Source organism: Hylobates moloch, unplaced genomic scaffold (genome assembly GCF_009828535.3).
Source record: "Hylobates moloch isolate HMO894 unplaced genomic scaffold, HMol_V3 SCAFFOLD_8, whole genome shotgun sequence".
NCBI lineage: Eukaryota > Metazoa > Chordata > Mammalia > Primates > Hylobatidae > Hylobates > Hylobates moloch.
In genome coordinates, this window is record NW_026652283.1 from 15,133,818 (window position 1) to 15,144,492 (window position 10,675).

General features: G+C 38.2%; 1 protein-coding gene across 6 annotated transcripts in view; it reads left to right on the forward strand.

Moving 5' to 3' along the window:
• MGST1 (microsomal glutathione S-transferase 1) overlaps nt 1-10,675 on the forward strand; it is a 68,674-nt gene that overhangs the window by 53,615 nt on the left and 4,384 nt on the right. For 3 of the 6 annotated variants that reach the window (XM_032159727.2, XM_032159725.2, XM_032159726.2), the window contains exons 3-4: nt 1,631-1,725; nt 7,817-9,801. In XM_032159727.2, coding sequence (XP_032015618.1) covers nt 1,631-1,725; nt 7,817-8,063 — 342 coding nt within the window. In that variant the 3' untranslated portion in view covers nt 8,064-9,801. Of the gene's footprint in view, nt 1-1,630; nt 1,726-7,816; nt 9,802-10,675 lie in introns of those variants that run through there. The other 3 variants (XM_058443033.1, XM_058443034.1, XM_058443035.1) reach the window with 1 other exon arrangement.

Genomic DNA, 10,675 nt, shown 5'->3' on the forward strand with positions numbered 1-10,675 from the left:
TCCTGACTTGCAGACGGCCATCTTCTCATTGTATCCTCACATTGGCAGAGCACACACAGAGAGAGAGAAGGAAGCAAACTCTCTCCTTCCTCTACTTATAAAGACTTTAATCTAATTCATGAGGACTCCACTCCCTTCACCTAATTACCTCCCAAAGGCCTCATATCCCAGATACTATGACATCGAAGATTAGGCTTTAATATACAAATTTTGGGGGGCCACAAGCATTCAGTCTTTAGCAATAGCTTACCCAAGGTTACATACAAATAAAGAGTGAAACTGAGATTCAAACTGAAATTGCATTAAACCCAATTTAATGCTCTTTCCATTGTAATACATTTATTTCTTTATTCAACATATATTTATTGTACATCTAGTGTGTGCTAGGCACTTATTTAGGGGAGCACGACGATGAACAAGACAGACAGGCCTGACCTTAGGAACTTTATCTGGAATACTTATTCCAGATAAAGATGTTGAGGAAAACTGATGGGCAGTATCTCAGCCCTGTGCATCAGTTCTCTTCAACATCTTTATCTCTAATATAATGTTAATATCATATTAAGAAAAAATAGAAAACAAATGAGATTAATTTTGCAGTTTGTGTTTTTCTCTGCCATAAATTATTAAATAGTGGCACATGCTTAAATATTTTTTAAATGCAGATTTCAAGTTTCAAGGGATGGGGAAGCTATTTCAAAGAACATAATAATTGCAGGAAGCAATACGTGAATGTGTACTTCTTATTCCTAGGAATGCAGTTCAGCATCTCAAATTTCATAATACAGTATTCTTCAACCCGAAGTTTTATCTGGTTTAGAAAAAGAAAAGAGGTACACACGTTCTGACAAAGTACAAGACACCTTTCCCATCCCTTACTCTTTTATGCTTCTTGCCTGTTCTCTAAAACCTTTGGCAGGTAAACATATTACTTTCACATGAGCCAATCACTTGGAAATGTTAATACACTTGAGGGAAGGTATGTCAACATCACTGTGAAAAAGATACCAGTGAACCATAGTAATAGTCATTGCCTTAGAATTATGCCTTTCCCCATATTTGCTTCCTTTTCACTATTTTTATTCACTGGTTTTTGTTCAAGTTCTTATTTATGCTTCTCTTTTTACAACTTTGCATTGTTAATAAAAATTCAGTTTTAACTATAGATGCCTTCTCCTCTTGTGTTTGATTTATTGCTCCAAATGGGCCAACCTGGATGTCTATATTTCTTCCACTAAAATGCAAATAACTTACTAGGTAGAATATCCCCACATTATTTGTTGGTTTGTTTGTTTTCTTTTTTTTGAGACAGTGTCTTTCTCTGTCACCAAGACTAGATTGTAGTGGTGCAATCACAGCTCACTGCAGCCTCAACCTCTTGGGCTCCGGTGATCCTCCCACCTCAACCGCCTGAGTAGCTAGGACCACAGTCATGTGGCCCACCACCATGCCCAGCTGTTTAAAACACATTTTTGTAGATACAGGGGCTCCCTATGTTGCCCAGGCTGGTCTTGAATTCTTGGGCCCAAGCAATCCTGCCTCAGCCTCACGAAGTGCTGGAATTACAGGTGCGAGCTATTGCTCCCAGCCAGTATTTGAAATAAGCTTTTTTTCTTGGTATTTGGAATAGGTTTTTGCCAATCCAGAAGACTGTGTAACATTTGGCAAAGGAGAAAATGCCAAGAAGTATCTTCGAACAGATGACAGAGTAGAACGTGTACGCAGGTAAACCATGTCTCTTGAAATTACTTACTTTATGAAACAATTTTGGTCAAGGAGTTCAGCGAAGACGTCTCAGAGTCTCGGAGACTGAGGAAAAAAGGTGAGACCTCTTACCTACTCCACGTGACAATTAACAGAAAACTGGACATCTGAAAGTCTCCAAGTGTCACTGCAATTGTATGTATTGTCAATTTTGCAATACTGTACTTTTATCTGTACTTCCTTGTGGTTAATGACATTGCTTTATATAGGGATGTATCAAAAGTAACGGCAAGGAGGAGGTGAAATGGGAACAGTAGATTCTTGCAGTTTTATCATCTTTCTCCATAGGTGAGACTGTCAACTCATGTAAAAGGTTGAAGAATTAGGTATTTTTGCATAAGATTCAAAATAAGAATGTTGACACTCAGGAGGAGTAGGAACCTCTTTCTCTCTGTCCCTCTCCCCACTGCCATCTCTTTTTAGATATTGTGTTTTAATGTACTGGGAATTCAATGAGCAATGAAAAGCAATAAGCCAAGATACGACTGGGGTACGATTGTTCCTATCACCCAGGTAGTGGGCATAGTACCCGTTAGTTTTTCAACCTTTGTCTCCCCTTCTCTACCCCCTCTAATAGTCCCCAGTATCTATTGTTGCTATCTTTGTGTTTATTACCCAGTGTTTAGCTCCCACTTGTAGGTGAGAACTTGTGGTATTTGTTTTTCTTTTCCTGTGTTAATTCATTTAGGGTAATTAATTGCCTACAGCTGCATCCATATTGCTGCAAAGGACATGATTTCATTCTTTTTTTTTTATGCGATGGAGTCTCACTCTGTCACCTAGGCTGGAGCGCAATGGCATGATCTCGGCTCACTGCAACCTTCTTCTGGGTTCAAACCATTCTCCTGCCTTAGCCTCCTGAGTAGCTGGGACTACAGGCATGTGCCACCACGCCCAGCTATTTTTTTTGTATTTTTAGTGGAGGCTGGGTTTCACCATGTTGGCCAGGCTGGTCTTGAACTCCTGACTTCAGGTGATCCACCCACCTTGGCCTCCCAAAGTGCTGGGATTATAGGTGTAAGCCACTGCGCCTGGCCCAATTTCATTCTTTTTTTTAACTGCTGTGTAGTATTCCATGGTGTATATGTACCACATTGTCTTTATCCAATTCATATTGATGGACACCTAGGTTGCATTATCCCTTTTTTGATTCTCTGTGAAAGTCTGAAGCCCCTCCCAAGATTTCTGCAGATTCCCCTATGGCATATCATCTCCAGATTAACTCTGGATCTGGGTTCCCGCTTCCATACATGTTTCCATATTCTGCAGTTGGTTATGCTGGATGTTAATCTAGCCGTTTCATCAGTTCCCTTCAAAAATTAACTAAAAAAAAAATGTGGCTAAAAATAGACTTGAGTAAGTGGAAGTGCAGAGGCGTTTACACTGTGGCAACACAAACATTTTAAGTTGTATGTTATTTCTCTGTCAGACAATGGCCTTCAGCATCGTCTCTTTGGGGAATATGCCCCGTAGCTGGACCTCCTTCACGCAAGCAATGCCCAGTGTTACACCATTTTTGAGGCTCTCCTCTAGCCCCACAGAATCTTCAAACTTTTCAGCGCTAAAATTAAAAGTACCTTCTTGCTCATGCAAAACAATTCTACCCCCAAGCTATTGATCAAGCAAGAGTGTTTCTCTTCTAAGAAAAAGTCTGTGCAGATACTTAGCACAACATTTCACCTTCTATCTCACCTAGTTATATACTTGTTAATTCAGCAGCCCTGCTGAGTAAATCAGTGAGTCTTGAAAATGGGTTGTGTCAAGAATATGGATATAAAATAGTTTCAGGACAAAGAATCACTGTGGAAATTTCAAACAATAGCAGAACAATATCGAAGGAAAAATTATGTGTTAGATGAAAAAAATTTTAAAAAGTGAGTGAAGCTTGAAGTTTTCAAAACCACTGAAGAGACATGAAAATGTTTAAAGCCTTGTCTGGTCCTTTATGCACTTCCCCTTTTAGAGCAGGCAGCCGCCTGCATGATGCTAGTCATGACCCTGTATTTATAAAATTGCCCAGAACTGGAAAGTGATGAGAAGCAATTAGACCCTCAGTAGTATTAGTAAGATTGAAATGAAAATCTAAGTCTCCTGTGTGAAAGCGTAACAAAAGATATTTTATTTGGGGATTTTAGATTCCTCCCTACTATTCTTTCCGACCTTCCACCCTTACTCCCTGCCCATGGGATTGTACTTTTAGAGGAAAACGACACTATCTAAATTGATCCGCTAGTCAGGTTGCAAATCAATGTTAGAAAGAACAATTGACCCCAGTTCTGAAAAGGTTCGGAGTCCTGGAGGAGGTGCAGCGACTGTGTGCACAAGCGCCCCCTGGTGATGAGACACTGCTTTTCAGCATAGTAAGAGAAGAGCGTCTCCAACAGAGTGGAGTTTCCAGTTGTATAATGCTTTTTGAGATAGTAACTGTTTAATCGAAAAAGTGCCTAATAACACACTTTTGGAGATCCTTTTCAGAGAGAGCGTTTCCAGAATCTTCCCTTTCCATTTTTAAGCTACACTTTTTTTTTCCCCCTCTCTTGTTACTTCAGTAATTGTAAAGATGTTACGATTAGCATGTTTGAATGGCAGGGCCAGAATGGGGCTACAAATGAAGTGAAAAGTATGCTTTACCGCCTGCAACAATCGTGAAAATTAATACATACACATATGGAACAATTAATTAAAAACTTAAAGTATATGTGTTGAAATACCAAGATATGTGACTTAAAGTCAGTTATTTGAGTTCTGGACAGACAGAAACCAGTGATGGTTAGAAAGCACTTGACATATTTATTTATTTATTTAATACCATCTTAGCTTGTCTAGGAAGCATTCAAGACCATATACATTCAACACAAAAAGATAAAAAGAAAGTTGAAAGGCAAACAGGCCAGCTGGTGAAATACAGGGAGTCATTCGAAAGACAAAATAAAGGCTTGAGGTTGGTATTTAGGGACAGGAGAGACATTTAGAATATATTCCCTTTAAAGGTAGAGAATAACCCTTCACTGAGAGTGTTCCGTGGAGTGTCTAAGTGACACTTGCTGGGACTCTGTCAGGAGACTGGAACATAGGCTAGGGGTTGAACTGGATGATGTCCCTCGTGGCCCCAGCGTATGAACACACATACATGGAGAGATTATTGTGTATGTATCACTGCCATTTATTCTATTGGGATGCTATCAAAGAGCTTTAAAACTGGGTTCCTGACCTTCAGGGGTTTATAATGTTCCTCCCCCTCCCCGCCCCCAAAAGACCCACATGCATATAGTAATGGGAGAATGATATGAAGCCATGTTCCATTAGTTCCATGGAATATTTCATAAAGGAAGACCTTGAAGAGTATTAGGATTTGAAAGGAGGAAGAGGAGAGAAGAAGTCTCGTCAATTTGGGAAAATTCCTTTGCGAGAATGTGAACACACGGCTGGCTGTGTGCTGAGGGTGAAGAGCTTTGGCTGAGATGAGGGCGTCAGGAAGAGCCTGCTGTGCAGCTCCTTTTATAGTTGTTCACAGCCTGACAATCCCCAGATGCATGTAGCAATGGCAGTCCAGGTCAGGTGGATGCTGGGATCCAAGTAATTCTGATCTGAGGGAAGGAGGCGTGGCTGTGGCCTCAAGAGCACAGAGATGGTGGGAAGGTCCGTCACAGAGCAAATGTGTGCCAGGGAATGTCTTTCCAAAAGAGAAAGAAAAATGGGAAAATGTAATCATGGGGAAGAAGGGTAATAGACCCAGGTAGAAAGTGGTCTCTTAGGAAGATTGATGTCCACCTGGTGATAGATTTTGGCAGCTGTTCTTAAATGGCACTAACGTGAAGGAAGCTGCTGCTCCAGGAAGGAGTCTGTCGTTGGAGCAGAGGGGAGGGTTAGGACGGAAAGGTGACAGTGCACTGCAGCAGGTGCTCACAGGGAAAGCTGGGGAACTGTTTGCCTGGAACAGAGTCTCAAAAGACGTACAAAATACAGCATAAATTGGCATAAATATGAGGGTCTGTGGAAAATAGGCCTTATTAGCATAATGAGGAGTGTTAATTTTGAGAACATTTTGAGGGCTGACGAAAGAGAAAGAGAACTCAAAATGGAGAATAAGATAAAGAGAAAATGAGGCTAGAAAAACATGCAGGAGCTAGAAAGGTAAAGGAACCCCTGCCTCTTGACCTTCCTTCCCTCCACCCGCATCGTCCTCTTACTGTCCTTGACGTTCTTCTCTGCTTTAACATTCCATTCCACTTGTCAACTGCTTTACACAAGCATAGAAGTGGACAGTGTTTTCCAGAGACTCTCCTTTTTCTAGTTTCTTCCTCAACCGTAAAATTTCTGTTCTTTTGGCATGTTGTGAAGGAGAACACTAACGTGCCTAAGATTGGAGGTGACGATATCTCTGTGATGCTGCAGGAGAAATCACAGGGCCCAAACAAATACTCGGTGTCATTGACAAAGTGGGCCCTTCTTTAATAGAAAATGGTATTCCTGTCTTTTCTTTCCCATCTCATTCTCAGTAGTACTTGTATTGTTCCATGAAAGAGAGGGCACAGGAACACTCACACCTTCCTCTCTTTGCTTTTATTCTGTATTGAAGCCTTTTCAAATCATTACTTATCTGGGCTGCTGCTGTCTTCTTCATGTTTCTATGTAGTCATCATCTTTGTGAGGCAAGCTTAGAGATAATCTAGGGAAAAGACAGGAGAAAGGAAAGGAGAGGAGGAAAGTGACCATCATTGAGCAGGCGATATGTAATAATTATATGTTTAATGCTATGGAAGAGAGTAACGTAAAGCAGAAATAGTTTTCATTTTGAAATACGTATCAATAGCTGACAAACTCTATCAAACTCTCCATCTCTAGCCTAGATTCTAAAGCAATTTCTAATTCTGTAGACTTAAGGGACATGACATTTTAAAATTAAGTATTTTTTAAAATGTTGCTGGGCATGATGGCTTGCACCTGTAAACCCAGTGTTTTGGGAGGCTGAGGCTGGAGGACTGCTTGAGACCAGGTGTTCAAGACCAGCCTGGGCAACATAGCAAGTCCCCATCTCTAAAAAGAAAATTTTAAAAATTAGCCAGGCATGGTGGTGAGGCCTGTAGTCCCAGCTACTCATGAGGCTGAGATTCAGGAGTTTGAGGCTGCAGTGAGCTATGATTGTGCCACTGCACTTCAGCCTGAGCAACAGAGCAAGACCTCATCTCTAAAAACAACAATAGCAACGACAACAATAATAGTAAAAATGTCAAGTCCATAGTAGATGTGTTTTGTATTCGGTCTTAGCCAGAGAAACTCAAGATGCCATGGTTTGGAGCAAAACTGTGGCTAAAACATGCTTTTTGTTTTCTTCTAGCTCTGTTAGAAAGAAAATATTTAGGAAATTCTCTCTTTCTCTCTTTCACCTATCCTACTTTTTGTGTGTCCTTTGTAGTTTTGCACCATCATTCCTAACGAATTTATTTGGCATTTGGAAGATAGGTTAGCCAAAATTTTACTATATTTGAAAGGCTAGTTATGTATTCTGTTATTTAGATAAAAGGGCATGAGATTCTTCATATTAAATTGGTAAATTAATTATTGGCAACCTAGCAGTTTGGGTTGGCAAGGATTCTCTCAATAATCATTTGGTAGAGTAGCAGAAGCAAAGGAGGAGTCTTAAGAGAAATCAACACCAAAAGGCTTTTCTTCCTTCGGGGAAAAGAATTTTTATAAAAAGAATCTTGAATTGCTAATTGTTATGAACCTCATAAGAAAAAAGTATTTTGTATTTACAAAAATGAAATGAGTTCTATTAGATAGATGTTGTTTTGATATTCTAGGAACTACAAAATGCCTTCTGTGTTATTTAAAGATACACTAAAAATTAAAAGAAACAGAAATAATGAGAGATTCTAAATAAAAGTCAAGTGCGTAAGGAAGCAAGACAATTTGAGAGAAAAAAAATAAATCTTACTTTGAAATTTAAGGATCCATTAGTGCTCAGATTTAGTTTTTAGAAGAGAGAGAAAAAAGGATACATATCTACTGTTTTGAAATTAGTGTCTTTAACAGTTATCTTTTTCCACAGAGCCCACCTGAATGACCTTGAAAATATTGTTCCATTTCTTGGAATTGGCCTCCTGTATTCCTTGAGTGGTCCTGACCCCTCTACAGCCATCCTGCACTTCAGACTATTTGTCGGAGCACGGATCTACCACACCATTGCGTATTTGACACCCCTTCCCCAGCCAAATAGAGCTTTGGGTTTTTTTGTTGGATATGGAGTTACTCTTTCCATGGCTTACAGGTTGCTGAAAAGTAAATTGTACCTGTAAAGAAAATCATACAACTCAGCATCCAGTTGGTTTTTTAAGAATTCTGTGCTTCCAATTTATAATGAATACTTTCTTAAGATTTTAGGTGGGAGAGGAGCAGAGGAATTACGAACTGGGGTAAACCCATTTTGAATATTAGCATTGCCAATATCCTGTATTCTTGTTTTACATTTGGATTAGAAATTTAACATAATAATTCTTAAGTCTTTTTGTCTGATGTTTAAAGTACTTTCTTATAAATTTGGATCATGTTATGATTTGTAACATTCACACGACACTTCACTTTTGAATCTATAAAAGAATTGCATGTATGAGAAACCTATATTTCAACACTGTTGAAACGGACATATGAAATAATTTAAAGAATGATTTTGTTTGGTTTTATTTTTCCCAACATTTTGTTTTCAAAAGTTTCAAATCTAGGGTTAAGTTGAAAAATAGTACAAAGAACTACTCTATACCCTGCTTAGACTCACCAGTTGTTAATATTTTGCATATTTGCTTTCCTTCTCTCTCTGTTTTCCTTTTCTCTGAAACAGCTGAGAGTAAGTGGCAGATATAATGACATGTCACTCTTTAATACTTCAGCATGTTTTTCCTATTAACAAGACATTCTCCAAATAACTACAATACCATTATTACACCCAAGACATTTAGTATTAATATAATAATATTTCATATATAGAGTCCTTATTCCAATTTTTTCATATTTCCCCAGTAATAGTCTTCATAACTGCTTTATTTTTGATCCAGGAATCAAAGACCAAACATTGCCTTCTGTTATCATTTCTATTTAGGTTTCACTTAAATGAGAGAGTTCTTTCACTTTCTTTCTCTTTTGTATAACCTTGACATTTTTTGAAGAGTATAGACAAGTTATTTTACAGAATGACCCTTAATCTGGATTTGTTTTATCTATGATTTTCTCATTCTTAGATTCAGATTCAACATTTTTGGTGGTGTGTCCTTCACACTATAAAACATCAACAGGCATATGATATCAGTTTGCCCTGTTATTGGTGATATTAAATTTGATCAATTTAGTAAGGTAGTGTCAACAAAATCTGTCCATTTTAAAGGGATCCTTTTATTTTTATAATCATATGTGGGGTGATAATTTGAAACCGTATGGATATCCTGTCTCTCCACAAACTTTCGCTTAATAGATTTAGCACCCAGATATGTTTTATGGTTTCTACATATAAATATGTAGCACGTAAATCACACAAATTTAGATTTTTTTGGTCTTAAATGGAATGTGTACTTAAGTCTCTATAATAAAGGGTAAGCTTTTAAAATATCAGTTTTTTTCATATATATGCCATCCATCTAATTTATATTAGTTTTTGATTTTCATATCTTTTGATGCATTTTAATTTTAAATATGTATTTCTCAAACAGTACTTTTAATGACATTTGTGAATTGTTCATTTAGATGTGCCACTCAAGAGAAAAGTCACTGTGTTGTATTTTAGGTTTCATAGTTTGAGCAACTCTGAAGTCCATAAACAAAACCTATTAGGCAATTGACTACATAGAATTCCATACAAGTTTCTTTTTACTTCTTTTGCTAATGTTAAAAAGCAGCTTTGCATGCTGTGGATCTTGGCCTTAGGAACTCTTTGTGGTGTAATTAATGGAAAAGATCATGAGCTCAGGAGGGAAAAGTCTGAAACCCATGAGTTGGCTCTGCCTACATGAACACACACACACACACACACACACACACACACACACACACACACACACACACACACACACACACACACACACACACACACACACACACACACACCCTGCTCTGGATTTGAGCAACTGACTTATGCTGTCTGATCTGCAGTTTCCTCAAACTTTACCAGATTTTTTGAAGGTCATATGCTTTTCTGTATGTGGAGCCTTTGAGAAAAGTATATTCTAAGCCATTAAGTGTTTCCTCTGTGTGAATTATTTCAGTAATCTCTCAATCATAAAGATTCAGATAACTGAATTCCTCCTGGTTTTGGGTCAGATCTTTGTTGAACCACTATCACGTCTTCACTGTTTTCTCAAATTTTCTTCTCACTTGGTAATGCTTCTCTAAGTAGAAGCAGAATGGATTGTGGTTATTGTAGCAGTTATCCATTTAGCTACCTAATATTTGATATTCATTAGTAGACAATTATTAGGGGAAAAGGACATTTAAATTTTATATTCTCAGAGGTATGGGAACTATGTATATGAACAGAACACACTTAAGGAAAAATGAAAAAATCTAGGGATTACCCAATTCAGTTTCTAAATGTAAGTATAAGTTGTAAAAACAATTTAGAATAGTTTCTAACTATACTTTTACTCACAAGAGAAGCTTTAGATTCAGGGGGATTTATTAGAGAAACTGCTTTTATGAAGGAGAGTGGATGAAGGGGAAAGCTATTTACTGGTCTAGACTCTCGTGCGTCGAGGATTTCCCACCTGACTACAAGACAGAATTGGCTCTAGAGTGAAGTCTGTGTGCTAAGTGACTTTAACTTGTGATGGGACTCAGGTGGAATGGTACAGCTTGCCTTAACACTACTTATGAGGAATAGGATGGGTTTGTTTTCATGTTTCTGCTACTTAATTTGAAAACAAAG